Source organism: Thamnophis sirtalis, unplaced genomic scaffold (assembly GCF_051295495.1).
Source record: "Thamnophis sirtalis isolate CommonGarterSnake01/CBP01778 unplaced genomic scaffold, rThaSir2_p1.2 scaffold_4, whole genome shotgun sequence".
Lineage (NCBI taxonomy): Eukaryota > Metazoa > Chordata > Lepidosauria > Squamata > Natricidae > Thamnophis > Thamnophis sirtalis.
Window position 1 is genome coordinate 45,169,699 of NW_028261384.1, and position 26,573 is coordinate 45,196,271.

A 26,573-nucleotide genomic window follows, 5' to 3' on the forward strand; every position below is an offset into this window, starting at 1 on the left:
TACAAGCTTGTTAACCCCCATCCAGTCCCTAACAGCCTCGAGGCCCTGGTACATCACGTCAACTACTTCACTGAGTTGGCACGGGGCGGACAGATACAACTGCGTATCGTCCGCATACTGGTGGTATTTTATCCCGTGCCGTCGAATGATCTCACCCAGCGGCTTCATGTAGATATTAAACAGGAGGGGGGACAGGACCGAACCCTGCGGCACCTCATAATTCAGGGGCCTAAGGGTCGATCTCTGCCCTCCAACCAACACCGACTGCGACCTGTCCGAGAGGTAAGAGGAGAACCACCGTAGGACAGTGCCTCCCCCCCACCTCCCACAGTCATCGCAGAAGGATACCATGGTCGATGGTATCAAAGGCCGCTGAGAGGTCAAGGAGCACTAGGATGGAGGCATGACCCCCATCCCTGGCTCTCCAGAGATCATCGATCAGTGCAACCAAAGCAGTTTCCGTGCTGTAGCCAGGCCTGAATCCTGACTGGAAGGGATCTAGATAATTGGTTTCCTCCAAGGACCGCCGGAGCTGAAAGGCAACCACCTTCTCAACAACCTTCCCCACAAAGGGGAGGTTGGAGACTGGACGATAGTTGTTTAAGACGGCTGGATCCAGAAATGGTTTCTTCAGAAGGGGTCTCACCACCGCCGCCTTTAGAGCAGGGGGAAAGAACCCCTCCCGAAGGGAGGCGGTAACAACCGCTTGGATCCAGCCCCGTGTCACCTCCCTGCTGTTAGCGACCAGCCAGGAGGGGCACGGGTCCAGTATGCATGTGGAGGCACTTACACCTCCCATGGCCTTGTCCACGTCCTCAGGGGTAACAGCTTGAAAATCAACCCAGTGATGTCCAGCCAGATTCTCCCCTGGTGCCTCAGCTGGCTCTGCGCAATTGGAGTCCAGGTCCGTCCGAAGCCGAGCAACTTTATCCGCGAGGAATTGGACGTAATACTCAGCTCTGCCTTGCAAAGGATCGCTCGTATCCCTCCTATTTAGGAGGGAACGGGTTATGCTGAACAAGGCGGCTGGGCGCGACTCAGCGGAAGCAATCAGAGAGGCAATGTGTGTTCTTTAAGTTGTCCTAATTGCCCGAAGGTAGGCTCTGATGCTGGATGTTAAAAGCGCTTGGTCTGACATGAAGTACATGAGTGAGTACAAAGTGACACAGTAATGATATTTTTCATGCACTCAAGTCTTCGTTTGTAAGATGTTTTGATATGTAGAACTTCAACATCCAAAGTGACTAAAATAGTGTAGCCAAAGAGATTGCCTATACGGTTAGGTTTTATTAGACAATCTGTGGTGCCTATTATGTACCTGGGGATATAGATGGTCTAAATTCTGAACACGGAGTCCTGTGTTCATATATTGGAAAATAACATATATTTAAGAAGGAATACACACACATGGAGAGAGAGAGAGCTTATTTTTATGAATTTATTGGTGAATGAATGATGAGTGGTCAGCCACACTCCACCCCCACCTGTCTTGCCTCATCCTTTAACCCCTCCCCACCTCACCTTGTGGCCACAGCACCGGAGCATCATTCAGCCTCCTCTTGCATTGTTATACCTATGCAGGAAGAAGTGGGCCACCGCCATGAGGTGAGGCAGTTGTTGGGGCAAGCTTAGTGCTGTGCCAGTGCTGGAAGAAGTGGGCAAGCAACCACATGGGTTCCTGCTGCATATGGTTGTTGGTGCTGCCACCGCAAGGCAGTTGTCGAGACATGAAACAACGGGGGTCCTGAAGTAAGCTGCTGTGAGCATTGAGCAGCTCCACCTCCCCTGCCTCACAGCAGTAGCCCTCAAAAGCAAATAGACACCCCCCAAAATAAGTACTAGGGCTTATTTTGGGACCTAAAAATAAGACCAGCTCTTATTTTGGGGGAAATACAGCGGGTAAGTAAGGATAGATAAAGATAGACAGATAACACCTACTATAAGAATAGCTATTTGACAACATTAAGTGGTTGTATTAGTTTGTAATCTTTTTGTATCCAGCATAAAGTTTAAGGGGAGAGGGACAAGAAAAATGCTAAAATGTACTGCAGACCAATATTAATTATTTATTGCAGCATTTATTTTTCTGACCATAATTTCTGAGTGGTTCACTTTGATGCATTTTAGTCTATGGACTTTATTATAAATAACATTTTTATCAATATAGAAGAAAAAGCATATAGACCATGAACTATGAACTTGACTAAACTTTTAGAAGTTATGTATTTTATTCAATATATTTCATCTGCATCATTTTCATTCTCAGTCATCAATACAAAGAAGAACTTAATAGATAGAATTCTATATATTAGCAAGTTAGTAAAATTGATCTTAACCAAAATCTATTAGACAAATTTCACCAATTACTTGGAACCATCTTTTTCCCCAAGGCACAATACTCTGATATTGTTGAATGTTTAAACTTGTTTCTACTTAAGTTGCTGCATGTCTATTTTTTTCCCCTACCTTTTCACCTTGGAAAAAAAACTGGTAGTGAATCATGAACCATTTAAGTATTTCCTTATTGGCAAGAATTCAGAAGTAATAAAATTACCACCAGTATGTATATTACAGCATTAGATCTAAATTCAGCTCTTCATAATTGGTAATTATTACAAATGTCTTTGAAATAAAGAATGCAATCCCAATTTGTGCTCTTTCTTAAATTCTATAAAATAAGAGATATTGAACTGAAATATTGATCCTAGCTAAACCAAAGTAAAAATACAATATTTGCAAATTTGTTAAACTATTTGTCTTAACATTTTATTTCTGAATGCATTACCTTAGATTTCTACGTGATGAGACAGCCTTTACTGATTTACTGAAAGTGTTATTAATCTTTTAAAAGAAAGACAGAGTGGGCTATTTCAGTTGTGCCTCACATAAATTTGGAAAGAAAATTAAAAAAAAAACCTCTACCTCATATAACCTATTTTAAACATTGTTTTGATGTTGTCTATTATTAAATTACATTTCTTCTTTTATTATATTGTTAAAATTGTTATACTGATATGTACTTTACTTGGATTTAAATATTTTTCCAATACCTATATTTTTCTGGTTGATCAGATGGAATTGGGATTTAACTTATTTTTGTAGATGTGTTAATAAATTTGTAACAACTGTTTATATATCTATTTCTGCACAGCTGGATCCAATCCTAACCCTGCACAGTTCACAGGTGATTATAAAATTCATTGACTAAGGAGTTTCCTGATAAAGTATATATGATCAGTCTAAACTCAGTCAACTTTAGATACTATATCCTAATGTGAGCAACCAATCTCGAAGGTCACATGTTATCTTCAACTCTTTTTCTATAGATCTCCCTTAATGTACAGTTAAATATGGGTTTCTTTCCATTTTTAATTGGGGGAGGATATAGGAAAACTACTGTAAATTTGACATAGGTTTGACAAACATTTCTGTTCAAACCAATCCTCCATCACAGCAAATCCTGACTCTACAAAGCTTTGCTGTTCCCATTTTTGTCAGTCCCCACTCACAATAGTTGTCACTTTACCCTAAAACATGATGGATATATATCTCTTACACAGTAAATATGTGAACATTGTTGCTCTTCTTCAGAAAAAGAACATGTAGCAGTCAAAAAAGCTTTTGATGCTACAAGCATCTTAAATAGCAAATTATGCTTGGATATCTCCTATTGATATTATATAGAAATTATATAGTGATTTATATATTTATAAGCTAAGAGATTTCTAAAAGTTATTTCAAGATATGCAAATGGTATTTATTCATTCTATATTATTAAAAAAATCTATGAGTTTTAAATCTAAAATCTTTGAAAATGTCATGGAATAAAAAGTGGCTATATTAAAAGCAAACCTATTATTCTACTTTCTTAGTTATTTTTTTTAAAGTCTTCTAATAATCCTGGATATTTTTAACTTAGATAAACTGTGGAGAAATTTGAAAGATCTGTACTGCTGTGTATTAATGCATTTGCAACTGATTTATTTCTATTTCTTACTGGAAACTTTTTCTCTTCCAACAAATAAGAATATAGGTAAAAGTGAAATTATTATACTTTCCATGAAAGCACAGATGGATAAGTTTTTCTTTTTTTAAAAAAAGGAGAGAAACACTGACAAACAACCTGAAAACAGCAAAATGGCTCATTCATGTCAGACTATATAACCTACAGTCTTATCTGCATTGCTTTGTAAAATAGATTTGGCATTATTTCTCTATACCAATGTGTGAAGGCAGACATGACTAATTGCCTATCACATTGATATAAAGTGTCAGGCTACTGTTAATTTATTCATTTTATTAGAAGTTTATTTATTGAAGAAATTGAGCTATAAATATTTATTTAAATCAGGTATGCATTCACTTTGTATTATCAAGAGCTTTAGAACAGTGTATAACAGAAAAGACACTCTGTGCTGTAAACACAAATGATGTTAGTAACAGCATAATGCAAAAAGTACCCACCACCTGATACTACCATTTCAATGGTCTATATATAACCATGCATCATTTCAGATTCATAAATGTGAGAAGTTTAAACTGTTTCGAAACTGCAACAGGATGGATAGTTTAAAGAATTGAATCACAATAAAAAAGATTGTCACCCTTCTAGTGGCAAGTAGAATATTGGGAAGATCTAGAAAATTCCTTAGAAGGCAGCTTGCAGGACTATATAACTTCCATGAGATCTCTTTGTAGGTATGTGTTTAACACTAGTATAACATATTTAAAATTAAACAATGCCATAACATTAAAGCAAAGATCAACATAATAAAACCAAGTAAAATGGCGAATCTTAAATGCTTGCTTCAAGGCCTATAATTATAGAGTTCATTGACGATCACTGAAGAAAGTTTAATCAACTTGATATCACTACCACAAATCCAGTTTAAATGATTTCCTATATGATCCCAGAAGTCTGTACTCTCAATGGCTAGCGAATTTATATATAGGAACATGATCTTTTAACTGCAACAGATCTAAACTGCATATAGTTTAAGATGCCATTTTATATAAGTAAGCAGAAAACACCTTATCTGTTTTTGCACATGAAATTGATTTGTTGATTTTATTTAAAGGCAGAATTCAATCAAGTTATTTGTGAAACAGGTCAAACATTTGCACAGTACAATCAATATAATTATTTGACAGCCAATGTAACTGGTACAAGATGGATTTTTTCCATCTTGTACCAACTATAGTGGGAAAAATATTCTATAGTATATTAAACATAGCCTTTTTTTCAGAATATATGTGTTAATGCTAAAGCTCCCAAATTAAGTTTGGATTCAGGAAGCATAGACAATATTATATATGACAGCAGTTTCCAACCTTTGTGTTTTGCGGCCCAGCAGGGTGGGGGGAAAGAGAAGAGAAAGAGCAATTCTGGTGTACATGCACACACACAGCTCAACTTGTGCAAATGGCAAGCTGGGATGCACATGCATACACACACCTCTTGTGATGACATGGGGCAAGGCACGGAGACAACACAGTCAGCTGATAGTTCAATCCACCCCTTTATTGCTCCAACTTTCCCCCAAATGCTCCTATGTTGATGGCAAGTCCCAGAGCAAAGTGCTTACACACACAAACACACACACACACACCTCTTCACAACTAGTCCAGCAAAATGCTGTTAGAACAATGGCTGCAAAGCAAGAAATTCAGCAGACAAGGGAATAAGTCAATGAGTCCCGGAAGCAAAGGAATGAGGCACAGGTTTCAGGAAGCCAAGGAACAAGGCAATTAATTCAAGAAGCAAGAAGTCCAGGAAACTCCAAACATTGGCAATGACACACAAAACTCCACAAATTCAGTGTTTGTTCTTGACAAATGCCCCTTCCCACACCATCTTCTTCAGTCCTCAGGTGTGCCTTGTGAAGAGACGTGGGGTGTGCTCCTCCTGAGTTGTTGGGTCAGCTTGCGTTGTTCCCACCTCCTCTCCATTCTCTGTACTCGAGGATCAGGAGAGGGTGGTCGCTGCTCATCACCTGAGCTCCATCACTCTTCATCTCCACTGCCTGCCCTCTTTTGGTCATCCTGCCCCCATTCCTCCCTGCTGTCCCAAGTCTGAGGGACCCAGGGCTGCCTCATCTTGCTCTTCTCCCTGTTCCTCCAAAGCCAATGAGTTCCTTGGTATTGGTATTGGTATTTATTCGATTTGTAGGCCGCCCTATTTCCCGAAGGGACTCAGGGCGGCTGAACAAAAACCAAGGAAAGGGGAACAATACAGAAAAGTAAGACAAACAGGACAGTGATACAACAATTTAAAAAATACACAGCAAGCGCAACAAGTTTGAGCAGGGGGGGGGACTCAACCCCAGGCTTGCTGGGACAGCCAGGTCTTAACAGCTGTCCAGAAGGCCTGAAGGGTGGCAAGGGTCTGAATCTCCATGGGGAGCTCGTTCCAAAGGGCCCTCAGCCACAGAGAAGGCCCCCCTCCGGGTGGTCGACAGCCGGCATTGGCCGGCAGATGGAATTCGGAGGAGGCCTAATCTGTGGGATCTAATGGGTCTATGGGAGGCAATTGGCAGGAGGCAGTTTCTCAAGTACCCAGGTCCAATACCATGTAGGGCTTTATAAGGGATGAGTAGCACCTTGAAGCGTATCCGAAGACCAATAGGCAGCCAGTGCAGCTCGCGGAGGATAGATGTAACGTGGGTGTACCAAGGTGCACCCACAATCGCTCGCGCGGCTGCATTCTGGACCAGCTGAAGTCTCCGAAAACTCTTCAAGAGCTGCCCCATGTAGAGCGCATTGCAGTAGTCCAGTCTTGAGGTCACAAGGGCATGAGTGACTGTCTCTGTCAGTCTCTGTCAGCCACTGCTCCGCTCACCCTTCAGTGCAGATTCAGACTGCAATGGGGCATGACACATCTTATAAGCAATATGCCAATATGCAGCTTGACTTGCACTAGTTAAGCTGTGCACATGTGTGTACACATGTTGGCCTGCCACTTATATGAGTTGAGCTGCATATGCACCAGTCTGCTGCTCATCCAGTCCAGTTCCAAATAGGCTATGGCGCAGCAGTGTGCCATGGACAGGGATTGGGAACCATTAATATATGACAACAGGGATATTAAATAGCAATTAAATTCAAGCCTTTACATTTTCTGAGTTAATTTTGGACAAATCTGAATTTTCTTCATTTTGTAATTAATTGTACAATGCTGTGTAAATGAATACCTTGGGAAAAGTTATTGCATCTGAAATAATGCCTTCACCTTTCAAAGAATCTCAAGCTTATCAAGAATGTCTTTTACTGCTTCCAATGTTACATCAGGTGTTTTTGAAACCATTGCCCTGATTTATCAGGAAATTAAGAGATATTCTGCACTTTAAACTGGCAGGGGATTAACAAAAATATATGTTTAATATATGGCAATTTTTTATATTTGTTTATTAATTGAGATTTTTAGAAAAAATATTACATTTCTATCCTACCCCACTCCCATTGGTCTGAAAAAATATTTAAAATATTAAAAACATCACCATCAATAACATCTAAAAACAAAACAAAAAATCAACCATAATGAAAACAGTCTTAAACAAAAGTAGAACAATTCATGAAAATAGGTATAAAGCTCCAAATGCCTTCACCAAGAACCCTACTCATTCTCAACTTATTCCAAACAGAATGTTAAATTAGGGTTAATTGAATGTGAAACTAATCTAACATCCTATAACAAAATATATTGACAAATATACACTGGCCGAGGAATTCTGGGACTTGAAGTCTGCACAGTGAAATCCACTGATGTAGTATTGTAGTTTAATAAACTACCAGATTGTTTCATTCTAGATGCTAGTTATTCTTTATTTTAATTCCTTCTTACTTCTATTTCTTTACTTGCTTTTCTGAGACAAGGGAGAGAATGAAATGAATCCAAATGAAAACAATTCCATAACTCTGCTGGTTTTCTCTTACCACCAAATGGAGAAAATAGTGAAAACTGAAGGAATTAGGATGCCTTATGGATATAACATCAAGAGTCTGGATGAAGAGGTTCACTAGAAACACTTGGCAACCTTCAAGCTGACAATATCAAGCACACTGAAGTCAAGAAAAAGATTAGAAGTTAATATAAAAGAGAAGATTTTAGGTCCAAATTCACTGGAGGAAATATCATCAAGGCAGTTAACCCCTGGACAATTCCAGTCATTAGATACACAGTTCGAATAGTGGACTGGATTCAAGCAGAACTAAAACTCCTGAATAGGAAGACTAGAAAAATAATGACAATGAATCATGTCCTTCATTCTGGGAGCAACATTGACAGATTCTTTTTATGAAGAAAAATGTGTGGATGTAGAATGTTGCAAATACATTAGATGATGAAGAAAAAAGGTAATTGGAAGAATATCTGAAGGACAGTGAAGAAGGTGCACTGAAGCTAGTATACCAGGAAGGCTTCATGAATACTGATCAGACCAAAATGGCCTACAAGTAATAACAAATGAAGAACAGAAAAGACACATGGGAAGATAAAATATTACATCGCCATCAGAGATGGTATTCAGCCAGGTGAACTGGTAGTGGTGGCGACTGCCCACCCACCAAGACGTCATCATGACCTGTTTTTGACACACTGTGCATGCACAAAAGGTCGTGCACATGCATGAAGGTGACGCATGCGCTCACATTTGCGAACCAGTAGCAAAGGTAAGTTCATTTCACCCCTGAATGGAAGTCAACCCTAAGCTGATAAGAATCAAATTTCTGGAAATGAACAGTGAGTTAGCCTGCAGTACTGCATTCTAACCACTGCGCTTCCATGGCTCCTCAATAATAATAACTGGAATAAATGCTTACATTTCCTATAATCTCTAACATAGCATGGGCATCTATAAAAACCAGAGTTTTAGTTGGTGTTTTTATTGTTTTAAATATCCTAGAATAACATAAATTAACACTTACAATAATTACTCTGATTTTTTTTATTCCTTTATAGATGTAAACATTTCAAATTACATGTCTCATATTAATATTGACATAAACAGATGGTTAAAAATCTACATGAGTGTGTGGGAAAATAAATGCTGTGAAAATGATACTATTTCAAGAATGATATACACACTTAAAGAGATACCTATATTAATTCATTTAAAGTATTTTAAGCATATATACTTCTGAATAAGTTATCCAAACTTTGGCTTTCATAATTAGGGTTTCAGTTTTTGCAATTTTTAATTTTTTTGCCTGGGCATATATTTTGACTTTTTAATCTCTTTATAGCTCCATGAAATTCAACTATCAATTTCAATTGCCATTATAGAAATATGTTTAAAGTTATTTTGAAAGAAGGCTGTAAGATTCTGAGTGAGGAAGAACAAAGTTGTTATTTAACACTGGTAGATGAACAGGTAGGCCTGGGGCTAAAGAGTTTTTTGTCCCCCTTCTCGAATGGTATGATTGTTGTGTGTTTTAAAATTTTGTATTGTTATGTCTCGTCTTTTTTATCCCCCTGTCTGTACCCCCTTCCCTGATTGAATTGTGAGCCGCCCTGAGTCCCCTTTGGGGAAAAGGGCGGCATATAAATGTAATCAATCAATCAATCAATCAATCAGTTCTGGGTTTTGGGATCCAGATCTGGTGATCTTTGATGGAATAATCCTTCTGCAGACTGATTTAGTCTGGGGTCTACCTGTACTGATTATTGTGGGCAATCTTGGCTTTTGAAAGGATTTGCTTTGTACCAGATACATCTATTTCTGGACTGAGAGGTTGTACTCACTGTCTGTCATGCCTTAACCCATTTCTGAACATGCTATGTATATATCGAGCTGTCCTTGAAAAACACTTGGAACTTTTAATTGCTTTAGAATCCAACGGTTTCCACCATTTGGGGCATTTCAAAGTTCAGCCATGTGGCCCACTGCTGCATAAGCTGCATCAGTTTTCAATATACTTCTGGATAGAATTCAAGATGTTGCTGATCATCTTGTCCTGTGTTGGAGAGCACCATATTATTTGTGGGAATGCCTATTACAACCATTACCCCAGACTGGACAGATTATTACACATGTCCTAGAAAGTGTCAAATTTTTCAAGTTTTAATGTCCAAATATTAGGGGTTCTCAAAAGTTGTGACATGCCTTGCCTTGGTTATTTTAATGTAATTTAGATGTAATGACATAAATATCATAACTTTTTAACATTTTGTTTGTTTCATCTCAGGTTCCTCTTGCAGGACTCAGCATTTGTGCCCTCTCAGTGGTGGTATTCGTCTAATGCAAAAGCATCCTTCGGCAATTCAGAGCACTGCAACCCACTTGGCCTTTCAGAAAGTCATTAAAATTTGGCTTTCCCCCAGGTATTAAGGAGGATATTAAAAACCTTATATATCTGATTTGTTATGTGGTGCTACAGATTATTTTTCTTTGTGTTAAATTATTTTAAATTTGGTTGGCTAACAATAATGTTTTGTATTGTTTATTTGTAAACTGTTAGCTACCCAGAATTATATATATTTAAGATAAAGTCTGTATACATTTTCGAAATAAATAAATATTGCTTTATAAAATCCCCTATATCTTGACAGATCTCGGTTTCTTTTTAGTAGAAATATTATTGTATTTCTAGCGTATTTAAAATAGACTAGATCTATTTAAAATGTATTGATATCTTTTAAAATTTATTGGGACAGAAATATAATTTCATCCTTATTCTCATGATAAATTTATATTCTAGGACAATTTTGACTTGCTGATTTTTTTTACATTTATGGGGGACATTAATACATAGGATCAGCTAATTGCTAATAAAGTTTTCAACTAAGAAGATTTGAAGTTTCCATGAAGTTTGAAATAAAGATTTGGACTATCCCATACAATGTTAAAACAAATATGTGTCTCTATGTAATCAATCTACTTTAAAAATAAAATAAAAAAGACAGATATTGATATAATTTCAAACTGAAGTTCCTTGATAATGGAATGTAGGAATTGAAAGGAACCTTAGATATCATCTAGAGCAGTTGTGTTGTACAGTGGAACAATCTACAGCATGACATCCTCAGTAAATGACTTTCCAGGTGTTTAATGGAGAACACACCCTGTCTTTCCTTACTGGGACCTTTTTCCCCCCTATTATCCAACCAAATCTGCATCCTTGTAATTTAAGATGAACCCTGTCTTGTGGAATAACATTCATTCATATCCACTCATTGCTTCAAGAGAAAAAAAATCAGTGGGGATTATGTTGGGGTGATGGGAGAGATAGAAGTCCTAGGAAAAAAGAGAACAGAGTGACTGAATAATCAGACTTGGTTTGAGGCACAGCCATCAAGACAAACACTTTTTACTCCATAATATAAAATGAACTAAAAATTAATCTTTTATGATTAGTAAAATGGTGTACTGATATTTTACAACATTAAAAATAATGTTAGTCAAGTATGTCCATGAGAAAATATTTTTACTGTGCCACTATCTTTATTAGGCTCATTCATTCACTCACTCATTCATTCAGTGCATGTCAGCTACAAAAGTTTTTGGATGTTATCATAAAAGAGAACCTGGCCTGGGTCACTCACATTGCAGCACTGGTCAAAAGGGCCCAGCAGAGATTATACCACTTGAGACTTTTCAGGAAACAACTGAATGAAAAACTGCTGGTGACCTTCTACAGCTGCACAATAGAAAGCATTTTAACTTAGTGCAACTGTGTATGGTTTGCCAATTGTACAGTGGCAGATAGGACAGCACTCTAGAGGGTCAATGTCATTGCCCAGAGGCTCATTGGTTACCCTCTTCGGAAGATCTTTATAGCTCCCTCTGCCTTAAGAAAGTTCAAAACATTCTTAAAGATCCATTTTATCCCGGGCATCCTTTTTTTGAACTATTATTATCTGGCAGATGGTACAGGAGATTAAAAACAAGGACAAATTGGCTGAAAAACAGCTTCTTTCCCAGAGCAGTAACTATATTGAATTCTACTGTACAGTGCAATATTAATGCAATATCAGGGGTTTTCAATTCAATTGTATATTGAATGTGAAGGATGTATGATTTGTTTTATTTTTATAATGTATAATTAATTTCTTTGTATGAGGTACAATGACAATAAAGTAAACTAAACTAAATCATGCAATCACTGCAGTTAGGACAAACGAAATGGCACAAAAGATTATGCAAGATGAAGTGATCCAGAGAACTTAAAAACTGGCATACTTTTGACTCTGGTATGTAGGAACTTAGCTCTCTCTCTCTCCTAGAAAAATAAAATATCCTAGAAAATATTAAAAAGGCAGAATATTAAATTTCCATGGATGTGAAAAGGGAAAAACATGTTTTTTAAAGACAGAGTAGCTCCCTGCAGCTCCCCCTCCCGCTTTGTCAACAAGCCATTAAAGCCTGAGCTAGTGTACTTTATATCAGTGTTTTTCAACCACTGTGCCGCGGCACACTAGTGTGCCGTGACATAGTGTAAGGTGTGCCGTGGGAAAAACACCCGCCTATAGTCAATATAGGCACAGAGTTAAAAAAATTTAACATTTTCTAATGGTGGTGTGCCTCGTGATTTTTTTCATGAAAAAAGTGTGCCTTTGCACAAAAAAGGTTGAAAAACACTGCTTTATATAATAAAGGAAGGATTAGCCTTCCAGAGAAACTCACTACATGGCATCTGGAAACTCAAATTTGGCCCCATGGGAATCTGACAACCAATCAGAATACATTTCTTACACAGGAACAGGAAACAGAGAGGTGGGGCTGTAAGAAGTATAAAGCCAAAGTTCAGGACTCAGGCCATGTGGTCCTGTCCACCATTAAACCATTTTTCTAAGCAGCCTCCATGTCTCCAGTGTCTTTTTCCCCACTTGGAAGCTGAACCCAGAAAGACATTTCTTCCAACATTTGGCACCCAAAGATGGGACTCCAAGCTAACTTAACCAATGGATATGGCCCAGGTAAGCCTCCCATGTCGGCACAGACCCTATTGAGTCTGTGGGTGGATTTTTCCATACCTTAGCCATTTGGAACTAGGTTTTAAAGGGCTTTTGAGTTGAACTCAAAGGCTGCTTGGAAAGAAAGTGAGTACCTCTAAATTTTAATTCTCTAAAATTTAATTTTAAAGCATGGCAAAGCGTGGGAAATGTGGGTATGCCTGCGTGTGTGTGAGTGATGGGATCCTTCTCCCGATCACAGCTGGATCTTGCTTCCTCTGTGTGTTTAACCAAGAGAGCCTGGAAAATATTAGGGTCAGGCCAGAGCAAAGGACCTTCTGTTAGGGAAAAGAGAGTGTGTGTGAAAATGGATGGAAAAGTTAATGAAATTTATTGCTGTTGTTGCAAAGGCCCATTGTATGTGGAAAAGAGTGAAGGGATGCTGGTACTCACTGCAAAGGGGCTGACATCCTTCCAGGTCACCTTTTTGGATCTGAAAACCTTAGCGGAATTCCCTACAAGGAAAGGAACTGAATACTTTGTTGAGGAAATCAAAGTCCTTCCCGGAATCTTTTCACCCCCAAAAACTTATGGTGAGTCACTCAGATAGACCAAAGTGAGTCCTACATGTAAAGGATCATAGGAAGCATTAGCTCGTGGGTGACAGGAATTTCCCTTGGAGATTTCCTAGAAGCCTGGGACACCAGGCACATTTTTTTTTCTTGTCTGTTTGCTCTTTCTATGCAACCACTTGGTTTGGTTGTTAAGATTTGTGCCTTCCCTAATTTAACAGATTTGTGCTGGGAATGACTAGGGTATGTAAACCTGAGAGTTCTCATTCCCCCCCTCTTTTATTTTCTTCTTTTGTATATGTGTGTCTAAGTCTTTGTGCACCCTCGAGGTAATTGTAACTATAAAATGTCTCCAATCCAAAAAGACAAGAATTTTAAATTGTTCAAAAAAAGAAAAGAGTAAACTGGCAGAAATTGTGTTTGCTCCATTTGTTGGGCCCAGAAAAGTGAGTGAAAGGGGTGGGGGGAGCCTTTACTTTGTGTTTATTTGGCCATCAAAACAGAGTAAAGAAAACTATTCTTTCTTCCCTCCCTCTCTCCCTGTACCTTAAAAAAAATAAAGGGTTATGAGGAATGTTTTAAGCTCATTTACAAGAAAGGTTTCACCCTTGCATTTACTGTATGTTTAAATTATTTCATCTGCTCATCTCCTTCCTGAAGCATGTGAATCCAGCTCCCCTTTTTTCATCTATGATATACCCAGATTGTTACCATCTTATCTGTTTAGCAATTGCAATACTGATATATATTTTTCAAACTCTGCCTGCAAGCTATCTAACCCCCACCCCTTTACCTCTAATCCCCCAACCATGCCTTTTCTGTGGGAGAGGGGACCCTGTTTTTATGCCTTTCAACCCTGCACAGATGAGCAGAGCACATGGATCCAGATGCCTCCAGAGGAGACCTTCCATCCATTTGGGCCAGGAATTGGGTTTGGATCCAGTCCTCCACTGAAAGTCATCACAGCAATCAAAGTGGAGCAGACTTTCCCAAGCCTGACTGACCACCAAACCAGCAAACCAAGCCTAATGCCATCCAGCAGACATGAAAGAAATGACCCTGAGATGGACAAGTAAAGACTGAAAGACTCTTTTCAATCCCAGAAGACAGCTGTAAAGACTATGGGGGAGGGTGGAAAGTGATTATAAGGTTTTCTTTCTTTGCTCCTTCACAGAAATTCATTGTAAGGTTTTCTTTCTTGTCTCATTTACATTGTAATCAGTTTAATGTACTTATGTAAAAATTGTATTTGAGAATGGCTAGCACAGCACATTCTGAACACCTGATATTTCTATCTGGTGGAAGGGAGATTTGTCCCAAATGTCTATATTTTCAGTATTGTAGAAGCAATACTTCTACACATACACAAACACACACACACACACACACACAGAGAGAGAGAGAGAGAGAGAGAGACAGAGAGAGAGAGAGAGAGAGAGAGAGAGAGAGAGAGAGAGAGAGAGAGAGAGAGAGAGAGAGAGACCCCATTCAGAATTAGATTGAAACTATCTCCACACAAAACTTCTCCAAGGTTGATTTTTGCTGTGGCATTAAAGTCCAAGCAGTGATATCTCTCTGCTAATTCCATGGGGGAGGGGAAGTTCCCGTCAGACAATTCCCCCCTTGAAGAGTTAGCAGAAAGGATCTCAAGTGGGCAGCATCATCTGATGCTGTCCACTTGCCCAGTAAAGCAGGATATGTTGCACTGGTGGTCTCATAAGTAGGAACCCCAGGGCCCATTGTGTCTAATTTTAAAAATATTAAATAGCCAGGATTGCACACTGCCTAAACTCAATTTGGCCTCACTAAAATAAGAGCTAGGGCAGGTTCAAGAACCATCCTTTGGAAATGCGCAGCCTGTAGTTCTTTAAAAGGCAAAAGCATGGCTGTGAAGAATTTTGGGACTTCTGTATGCTTGTAACCTGCCTGGAAGCTCACAGAAAGTGATATCAAACGTCTGAAAATAATTGGTATGGAAAATTGGATATTGTAAATTTCTTTCCAAAACTTTTGCCCTGGATGCTAGACCTTCATGGTTGAAGGCTCTCCTTTTGGGAGCCACTTATGCTTCCAGCCTTTTGCCTCTCTCAATGCCTTTCTATCAGAAAAAAAAATCTCCCTGATCTGACCGATTTTAATCTTTTGCGAAGAATGTGTGTCACCCACTCGCATGTTTAAAAAAAAGAGTAGGAATTGTAGGAAGTTAGCTCCCTCCATCTCCTAGAAAAATGAAATATCCTAGGAAATATTGAAAAGGCAGAATATTATATTTCCCTGTATGTGAAAAGGGAGAAGCATGTTTTTAAAGACAGAGTAGCTCCCTGCAGCTCCCTGCCCCCACCTTTGTCAACAAGCCATTGAAGCCTGAGCTAGTGTACTTTACATAATAAAGGAAGGATTAGCCTTCCAGAGAAACTCACCACATGGCATCTGGAAACTCAAATTTGGCCCCATGGGAGTCTGACAACCAATCAGAATACATTTCTTACACAGGAACAGGAAACATAGAGGTGAGGCCGACTTTCAGCCCTTCCTCCCGCTCTCTTCTTCTTCTTCACCCAACATTGAAGCATGTGATCACCTTTTCTGTACAGGACTCAGGCCATGTGGTCCTGTCCACCATTAAACCATCTTTCCAAGCAACCTCCATGTCTCCAGTGTCTTTTCCCCCGCTTGGAACTGAACCCATAAGGACATTTCTTACAACGGGTAATATAGAAAAATGCAACCCAAGACATGAAATTTGGAAAGTAGGGTCTCCACAACTCCTCACTAGCATATCTTGAAATGTAGCAAAACTTTCATTATACCTATATTGTCTTCTGCAAACCATCTCTAAAATTGGGTCTCAACTTAATTTTGTTATTAGATTAGCAATCTGGACTGTTTTGAGATTTTTACACCAATATCTCTTCTTTTCCCAGAGGGCTAGGAATTACAGTTGGGTGGCTTCACTTTTGGCAAAGACATATCTTAATTAGTGTTTAATTTGGCTGTGATGGTACAGGCAAAACTAATAAAGAAGGCTTACTCATACATTATTTCAATGTATTGGTATTTATCTCAATGTTTCTAGAAATATTGTTAATTTTAGATCTATAGCTTTAGGGCACCATAAAAATATGAATCATGCTATACTTTCCTTCTCAAGTCAGGGTCTTGTATATTCTTTTGAAATATTTGTCTTTAAGTGCAGTTTATGAAACTATAGGCTTTGTATGTCAAAAGTACAATGGATTTTAAGTATGAAAAGTCATAGTAATGCCAGATGACTCCAGTAAATAAAAAGGAAATAAAATCACAACAACCAAACTCTGACATGCTAAACAACAAATTCAATTTATGATTTGTCCTGAGAGTTGGAACTTCTTTTTATTATCATTCTATATTTACCTTAGAGCAAAGAGATATACTTGCATTAGTTAATTAAATGACTGCAAAGAAGTGGAGAGAGCTATTAGTTCTTTTAATCATTTCTCATGGGAAAATGCTCACTATTCAACCAGAAACTTATCAAGGAGTGGCTTGCTCCTGATTATTAAGGATATTTTAAAACAATTTAATAGGAGAGAAGAAGAAACAAAAAAAAACCTCTGCTTATGGATTCACCAAACTTATCCCTCCATTACATAGGTGGTAGTAGGCATTATTTCTCATAAAAAGAAAAGGTCTTTCCCAAATACATGTTCTCAAAAATAAGATTCTGGTAGGAATGTTTGTAGACTGGAAAAGTGTACTCGGGCGTAGTATACTTTTAAAAACATTTCAAGGATTATTATGGTTACATTCAGTCATGTAATTTAGGTTGTAGAAAAATGAGATAAATTGGGGAAATATAATGGGTATTTCCATAAAAATCTGTATCAGTACAATGAATGTTAAAAAGACATGTAATTGAGAAAAGTACTTTATTATCTTTAGTAAATATAAGCAGATATGAATTTTTGTTTGTAAATGTGTAAAAAGGGGGATATTTGAAATAATGCCTCAAGAACGTGAACATTTAATGAGAATGAGTTTATACTAGGACCATATCTGACTGACTGTTTATGGAGGCTAAAGTCAGCAGGATAGGCAGGGCCATATCACATATATCTTTTTAAGCATTATATGCTATTTTATGGCTTATAATTTACATTTGTATCTGTTTACTCCAAAATGACAGGAAAAATGCCAATAATTTTCAAAGCAGTAGTCTGAGGTTTTCCTCTTGCCTTATATGAATGAATGAATACATCCCTACTATGATGCTTTTTAAAATTAAAATGTGAGTTCTATACATTGTAGCATGGGCTTTACTACTTTCCAATTTAAGTTTTCTTATGATCTTTCCCCCACAAAAAATATAATCCATAAAACCCAAGGTTGCTTTGTTTTCTTGAAATACTTCTGATAGACCTCTTCAGCACACCAGCCCTGGATCAAGAATAATTGATTGGAATGAAAAGGCAGTGAAAAAAAAAACAAGCCCAAAGCTGAAATTGTCTTCTTGAACTTTATTGGGCAAGAAACTCACTTCAGGGAAATGTGAGGCATGCATTCTACACCCCCCCCCCCTTTAGATTCAAACGTTCTTTTCCTTAAAGAAGCCATTAGCACAGGATGGAAATGAAAACTTTATACTCAACCCTATAACTTTTAAATTCCTTCTTCACACAAACCTCCTCCTCCTCCTGCCCTTCCCCTCCCCTTGCCTTTCCTGATCTCAGAATGAAAATTCAGTGTAGAAAACAGGGTGAGATCTATAGATAAAGGCTCCTGTATCTTTTTCCCAACAAGCTGTTATTCAATCTTATAAAAGACAACTGCTTTTTAATTCAACATTGGTGCTAAGAGATGCTTGGAAATGTTCACTATGCAATCAGCATTTCATAAAGTGGTAATATCCATGACCTCTGAGGTTTAACTTAAATGCCAAGGCAAGTCATTATGAGAGAATTCCTTCTATCACTATCAAATATGAAACCTGCCCTTCTAAAATTTACTGAAAATCATTCCAATTTCTGTGCTTTTAAATTGGTGGAAAATTTTGAAAGACCCTTTGTGCCAAAAAAGGGGTAGTAATTGAAAAAAGTTTTTTCTCTTCTCTATTCTTGCCTCTCGCCCAACTAAAAGGAAAGTTCTGTCAATGTCTAATTCATTTACTCCTGCTTGATGTATTGCTAAAATTTTCAAGGTCAAATTTATGTAGCTTTTTTTTCTTTGAGCTACATCATCTGTGAATTCAGTAACTTTTAGTTTTAACACTTCTCTCATTAGCCCTTCAAGATTACTCAGATTTAGTTTTTATACTCAATAAGATCTTGGTTTTTTTTCTCTCTGCTAATGCCATGATTTTAATTATGGCTCTCTCCTAGAACTGCGGTATGCTATTTACTTCACAAGATATAAAACTAAAAAATAAATGTTAAAAACTAAAATTTAGATATGTTGAATAAAGTAATGAAAGCTCTTAATTTATAACAAGTAATATGACTAGATGGGGAACAGCATACAAGGACATAAGCTATCAACAATAGAATTCACTATCACACAAAGTAAGTAAATGAGTTTTTCAAAAATTAATTCTTGATTCATTAAATAGGATTTAGGATTCAGTGTAGGCTGCCTCAATTAGACCCAAGCAGATATGCAAAGTGAATGGGTTAAATAAGTAATTAATGATGTTAATATATCAATCAGATTTCTAATGTAGGTATCTAAATTGAGTCAGGAGAAGATCTAAGAATTAATTTTAAACATGCTCTAAGGTTTTGATTCATTTTAAATAAGAAATAAGAGAACAATTAAGAGTCAGAAGACACAGTTTTAACATTGTATGCAATTAGAGTTGGGTTCAAAAATATTAAAGCAGCATTACAAAGCCACATATTAAAAGGTTAGGAAAAGGTACATAATTCATTTGGTTTAGAGATATGAAGAGTTAGTATGGCTCCATGACTTTATATGTACATAATGCCTGACTACTTTTCCCTTTTTTTTCTTTTTGTTGAAAAAGCATTGTTTTCAAGAATGGACTGGACAACCATTTGATCAGGATGGTATAAGGTTTCCTGCATTGAGTTGGGCCAGAAGACTTCCTAGGTCCCTTCAAGTTCTATGAACATAGACTCATAAGGCTTAAAGGGACCTGGGAAGAAACATGTTTAAAACTAAACACACATTTTCTTTAGCTCTGATTTTATTTTCTGACAATGCCTATGCTCTGGGTAAGTAATTGCTTAAAATAATTGGTTTAAAGTAAAAAAAAAATAAAGATTAAATAAATAATTTAAAAACAGCATTGTCCTAGTTTTGTAAAATTGTCCATAATATTTAGATGTATCCCATTTCTGCCATCTGTAGCTGTTACCAAACTTGTTCACACAAGAAATATGCTTTTATCAACTAATGATAGTGAAGAAAGAGAGACACCTGGGTATGTCAATGCACTTTGCAAGTTAGATTTTTCATTGTTGTACAAAAGTGCTGATGTGGATTTCACCTCCATTTAACATACAGGAATGGGAAATCAATACGACAAGGAAAAAAGATTTTAAAGTCTCTAAGTCTCCTTGTTAACAATTGAATGAAAAAGTCTAAAAACTTAATGATGTGTGACATGATGGTGTCCTTTTAGAATATAGCACAGCACTGGCCTTTCTATTATTATTCTATTTCCTTCATTCAGTGGACAGTTTCATATGTTGCTTCAGGTCACCAGATTGTTTCAAATGTAATATAGCATTGAATAATATATAATTATATTAAATATTGTCATGAATAATTTTAATTTTTTAAAAAAACCTAATTAATATATATGAAAGTATAATTTATGAACAGGGGAGCACAACTAAAGTAATTAATAGATAATTTATTTAGATTTCAAAATATTATTGAAAATAAGGTAAATTATCACATTGTTACTTCCTAAAGGCTTAGTCTCTGTTTAACTGTTTATTTCATTTGTATGCCGCCCTTTTCCCCCGAGGGGGACTCAGGGCGGCTCACAGCTCAAAACAAGGGAAGGGGGGATACAAACAATTTGACAACAACACAAAACAATACATAATTTAAAAGCACAACAATCATACCATTCGAGATAGGGGCACGGTTCTTTAGCCCCAGGCCTGTCGGAACAGCCAGGTTTTAAGGGCTTTGCGGAAGGCCTGGAGGGTGGTGAGGGTGCGAATCTCCACAGGGAGTTCGTTCCAGAGGGTCGGAGCAGCCACAGAGAAGGCTCTCCTCCGGGTAGTCGCCAGTCGACACTGGCCAGCGGATGGAATTCGGAGGAGGCCTAGTCTGTGGGATCTAATCGGTCTGGTGGAGGTAATTGGCAGCAGGCGGTCTCTCATGTACCCAGGTCCAATACCATGAAGGGCTTTATAAGTGATGACTAGCGCCTTGAAGCGTATCCGGAGACCAATAGGCAGCCAGTGCAGCTCATGGAGGATAGGTGTTATGTGGGTGAACCGAGGTGCACCCACGATCGCTCGCGCAGCTGCATTCTGGACAAGCTGAAGTCGCCGAATGCTCTTCAAGGGCTGCCCCATGTAGAGCACGTTGCAGTAGTCCAGTCTAGAGGTCACAAGGGCGCGAGTGACTGTAGTGAGGGCCTCCTGGTTCAGGTAGGGACGCAACTGGTGCCCCAGGTGAACCTGGGCAAATGCCCCCCTGGTCACAGCTGACAAGTGGTGTTCAAAAGTCAGCTGTGGGTCCAGGAGGACTCCCAAATTGCGGACCCTGTCTGAGGGGCATACTGTTTGACGCCCCAGCCTGAGAGATGGAACACTTGGCCAATTAGTAGGAGGGAAACACACCAGCCACTCGGTCTTATCTGGATTGAGTACAAGCTTGTTAGCCCCCATCCAGTCCCTAACAGCCTCGAGGCCCTGGCACATCACATCCACCGCTTCATTGAGTTGGCACGGGGCGGACAGATACAACTGCGTATCGTCCGCATACTGGTGGTATTTTATCCCGTGCCGTCGAATGATCTCACCCAGCGGTTTCATGTAGATATTAAACAGGAGGGGGGACAGGACCGAACCCTGCGGTACCCCACACATAAGGGGCCTAGGGGTCAATCTCTGCCCTCCGACCAACACCGACTGCGACCTGTCCGAGAGGTAAGAGGAGAACCACCGTAGAACAGTGCCTCCCACCCCCACCTCCCGCAGTCGTCGCAGAAGGATACCATGGTCGATGGTATCGAAAGCCGCTGAGAGGTCAAGAAGCACTAGGACGGAGGCATAGCCTCCATCCCTGGCTCTCCAGAGATCATCGATCAATGCGACCAAGCGGTTTCCGTGCTGTAGCCAGGCCTAAATCCTGACTGGAAGGGATCTAGATAATCGGTTTCCTCCAAGGACCGCCAGAGCTGAAAGGCTACCACCTTCTCAACAACCTTCCCCACGAAGGGGAGGTTGGAGACTGGACGATAGTTGTTTAAGACGGCTGGATCCAAAAATGGTTTCTTCAGAAAGGGTCTCACCACTGCCGCCTTTAGAGCGGGGGGAAAGAACCCCTCCCGAAGGGAGGCGGTAACAACCGCCTGGATCCAGCCCCGTGTCACCACCCTGCTGTTAGCAACCAGCCAGGAGGGGCACGGGTCCAGTACACATGTGGAGGTACTTACAGCTCTCATGGCCTTGTCCACGTTCTCAAGGGTAACAGCTTGAAAATCAATCCAGTGATGTCCTGCCAGATTCTCCCCTGGTGCCTCAGCTGGTTCTGCGCAATTGGAGTCCAGGTCCGCCCGAAGCCGAGCAACTTTATCCGCGAGGAATTGGACGTAATCCTCAGCTCTGCCTTGCAAAGGATCGCTCGTATCCCTCCTATTTAGGAGGGAACGGGTTATCCTGAACAAGGCAGCTGGGCGCGACTCAGCGGAAGCAATCAGAGAGGCAATGTGTGTTCTTTTAGTCGTCCTAATTGCCCGGAGGTAAGCTCTGATGCTAGATGTTAAAAGTGCTCGGTCTGACTCGGACTTACTGGATCTTCATCGTTGCTCTAGGCGTCTCTTTCGGCGCTTCATCTCCCGGAGTTCCTCAGTAAACCAAGGGGCCCTCCTGGATCCACTGCCTCGGATCGGCCGTAAAGGCGCAATCTGGTTAAGAGCCTCTGTTGCTGCTGAGTTCCAGACAGCAACCAGAGTCTCTGCCGGACTGCGGACGAGGGTATCAGGAATAACTCCAAGCTCCGTCTGAAAGCCCAAAGGGTCCATAAGTCGCCTGGGGTGGAACCACCTAATCGGTTCCTCCTCCCTACAATGGGGGTTTGGTCTCCGAAAGTCAAGCCTCAGTAGGTAGTGGTCCGACCATGACAGGGGTAAGATCTCGCTACCCCTCAAACCAAGATCACAACTCCACTGCTCTGAGAGGAATACGAGGTCGAGCATGTGACCCGCCGAGTGAGTCGGGCCCCGAATTACTTGGGTCAAGCCCATGGCTGTCATGGAAGCCATGAACTCCTGCGCTCCATCAGAGTGTTCACCGAGCGAAGGCAAGTTGAAATCCCCCAGAACCATAAGCCTGGGAAACTCAATTGCCAGCTCGGCTACCAACTCGAGGAGCGAGGGGAGGGCTGCTGCAACGCTGTTGGGAGGCAGGTACCCACTTGACAGCAAACCCACTTGACCCTTGAGGTCCAACTTCACCAGCAAGGACTCACACCCGACAAGCTCCGGAGCAGGGATCCTACGAGGTACTAGAGACTCTCGGATAACAATAGTCACACCCCTACCCCTTAATTGGGGTCGCGGCTGATGAAGCACCTGAAAGCCCTCTGGGCACATCTCTGTGAGGGGGACTCCTCCCTCCGGGCCTAGCCAGGTTTCAGTAATACATGCCAGGTCTGCCCTCTTGTCTAAAATTAGGTCCTGGACGAGGGGAGCCTTGTGAACTACAGACCAGACCTCTCTGGTTTCAGTATCTTCAAATAAATAGCACAGTATTTAAAAAAATGACAGAAACAAGGGGAAACACTTAGAGGTTTCACTGAATTTTAAAAATTATATAATACATAAATCAGTATCTGTTGACCTTCTTTAGTTAGCCGAGTATGATGCAGAAATGGAGCAAGTAAAAAGTTGTCTTGAATAATCTATCTCAAAAGTAAATATGGCACAGAATTTATTTCAAATTAGAAACTATTCGTCAGCCTCTGCTTCGCTACCGCTTTTCGGCTGCCATTGAAATGGGGGGGCATGGTATTTGGGTGGGGAATCATAATGTACTGGAGGAGTATTGTTAGGAGTTATTCTGTCCATCTCTCTGCGCATGTGGAAGAAGGAGTTTCCCGCCAAGGCCAACTGTCCGGCATTCCAACCTGATGATGCTTTTTGAAGACATCTCCCACCTGAAGGATGGCTGAATTATTATTGGACTATGAACTGGGGTGCCAAGGGGAGGGGATTGAATTATACATGATATCTATTGCTTTCGCGTTTTTTTACTCAGACTCAGCTTTGCTTTGCTTCTCATCATTTGTAATTAATAAAAGTACACTTAATTCTAAAGCATGGAGTTGAGTGGTTTCTTTCTTGATTATTAAACGAAGGAGCACCTGACACTATTCCTAGATTAAAATTCAATATAATGTGAGTTTCCACTCTACATAAAATTTATATTTTTATTTATTATTTAATTTAGATTTTCTAAATTAGTGTAACTTTTAGTAGCATGGACAGAATTTATTGCAATTCACAGGTTCCTGATATGTTTTGCTTAGAGCTTAATAGCAATTTTTAAGCTTTTAAAACAATGGAGTACATTCTGTTATTCACAATTGACTAATGATACTGAAAAATTCTCTATGACATTTGTAAATGCATTGTTTACTCATCTGCATTCTGGTCTTTTATCCTTTCTTTTGTCTTTTTCTTTCTCTGCTTATATATTTCTTCTAAAATGTCTAATAAAAATATGTTAAACTGCACAAACAAAAAAAGTTCAATTTTATGCTATGGTTTATCAGTTAGAAGTGATGAGTCATTCCCCACCTTCAAAACTCACATTCATACTGTAGAAAGACTGAGGAACTTCAACCGGTGATTGGTGGCCAGAATGTAGAGCGATATTCATCTGTTTTTGCAGTCAGTAATGGCAAACAAGACATTGAGATTACCCAACAGAGAGCTTCTGTTCTAATTCAGGCAGACATTCTAGTGAAATGAATTTTCCATATTTCTTTTATTCCTTTATTTTTGTTTGTTTTATTTGTATTCTGTCTTTATTATATTTACAAGTAACTCAAGGCAACAAACATATCCAACATACCTTGATTCGGACCACATTGCTTGTATGATTGTGTTTGTCATTGCCACAGGGGATGAGGGTTTCTGGGGTTTTTATGTTGTTGGTTTTTAATACTGTATATTGCCAGGTGTCACATAAACAAACAAACAAATAAATAAATGTATCAACATTTTAAAGGCCTAAATAGAGTTACAAACAACAACAGTCAACAAATTCCCAAATCATGACCAATCATTCCATTCTAGTTTGCACATAAATTTGTTCTTTGGAAAGTTTGCTTGGATATATTCATGAAATTTACTTTGGGATGAGGATCTTGCTCAAACTTTTTGTTGAAGGCTGGTAAATCTGGAAAGATATCAATGTTCCAGATGCCAAAAATGGTTATTTTAAACTGGGGAAAGTAGCAATAACAAAGGGGTAAATCCAGCAGAAAGAACATCAGTTCAGCATAGTTTTCATGTTCTTTCTATGGCAAATGATATTTATTATAATGTTCTGAAAAAAATAAAAGAAAGATCCATCATTCAATTTCCAGTTTATCACAGCTGTTGATAAATTTAAATCAACTTAGTGAATTCAATTTCTAGGGAAATGTAGAAGAAATTTAAAAAATGTTTATTAAAATAAACTATATTTGAAATGTAACTGCCTACAGTTTCTGATTTGGATGCAAGGCCTATGTTTCTTAGCTGCTAGTTGTGCTATATCCATGAAAGAAAGGCATAAACATGTACATGTAACATGGCAGCTAGAACATTGCTATATACAGTATATATGCTTAGATGAAAATAATGTATGCATTCAGGTTTTGTTGGTTTTAAAGGAAGCAAAAATGGAGATCTGGTAGAACAGCTTGAATTTATTATTTTCTCCTGTAAAACATACTTGGAGTTGCAGAAGATACTTCCATGACCAGTTTCCAAAAATGATTTTTCATTTAATAAAAATATATTTATTAGTTAATTATTTTGTTGGCTTATCTTAAATGGAAACACATATAATTTCATCCAACATTATAATGCAGTGTCATAGTATGCTTTGCATTAATAGTTGGATTCAAGGAATGGAAGAATGTTGCCAATAGGTGCTGCTTTTCTGATAGGCAGATGCAGAAATAATTCGAACTAATCCCCACTTTATCTTGTTTTCAGTAATCCCTTTGACATTCTACTTTTCTTTCATCCTACTGATGTGGCTAATTACTTAACTACCCATAATTAGCCAGATGAAAAGGTGAGAAGTCATAGACTGCGAGCCTAAGGCATACAGCTGGGCAAAAGAGACAGTATTGCAATGAGAAATAAGGATATGTTGGGCACTAAAGCTCTTCCTTCTGGTAACAATAAACTCTGACTAACATAAATGCAATGTATGGACTGCCTAAATCCTCTACTGATATTTTATTAATTTAAAACATTTTTTCCTTTCTTTCTTAAAAGAGACTTGTGGATTGCTGTCTCTACTGTTAGATAGTAAGAAATATTTGTTGCACACAAGTAAATCAATTATTAATCACTTAAACTAGCCTTTTCCCCTTGGTTGATGGGTAAGACTATATATTGTAGCAACTATAAAATAAAATGGATTGCAAGCATATGGAATAATGAGGGTTATTTTAACTGTTTGTCTGAAATCCTGCATGAATGGAAAGGTACAGAAGCAGTAGAGCTGCCAGATTAATAGGGACATTGGCAAGATATCACCAAACCCAATCCCAAATACATTTATAGAAGTTCTTGTTTTTATTGATAGCCACGAAGAACCTTTAAAGACACCTTTGTTAACTAAGGATGCCCAGTGTTCTTTAAACACAGAAGATAAAGGAAATGTAATGGCTAATAAAAATGAAGAAAATGAATGGTAGGTAGATAA

General features: G+C 38.9%; 1 protein-coding gene across 7 annotated transcripts in view; it reads left to right on the plus strand.

Moving 5' to 3' along the window:
• LOC106537560 (uncharacterized) overlaps positions 1 to 14,834 on the plus strand; it is a 97,058-nt gene extending 82,224 nt beyond the window's left edge. For 3 of the 7 annotated variants that reach the window (XR_015696352.1, XR_015696351.1, XM_087712839.1), the window contains one exon: positions 10,183 to 10,515. Coding sequence is in view for 4 of the 7 variants with exons in the window: in XM_087712839.1 (XP_087568965.1) it covers positions 10,183 to 10,325 (143 nt within the window). In the remaining 3 variants the exon portion in view is untranslated. Of the gene's footprint in view, positions 1 to 3,151; positions 3,185 to 7,872; positions 9,369 to 10,182; positions 10,516 to 12,679; positions 12,914 to 13,299; positions 13,483 to 14,325 lie in introns of those variants that run through there. The other 4 variants (XM_087712838.1, XM_087712837.1, XR_015696350.1 and 1 more) reach the window with 3 other exon arrangements.
• Positions 14,835 to 26,573: the final 11,739 nt, after the last annotated feature.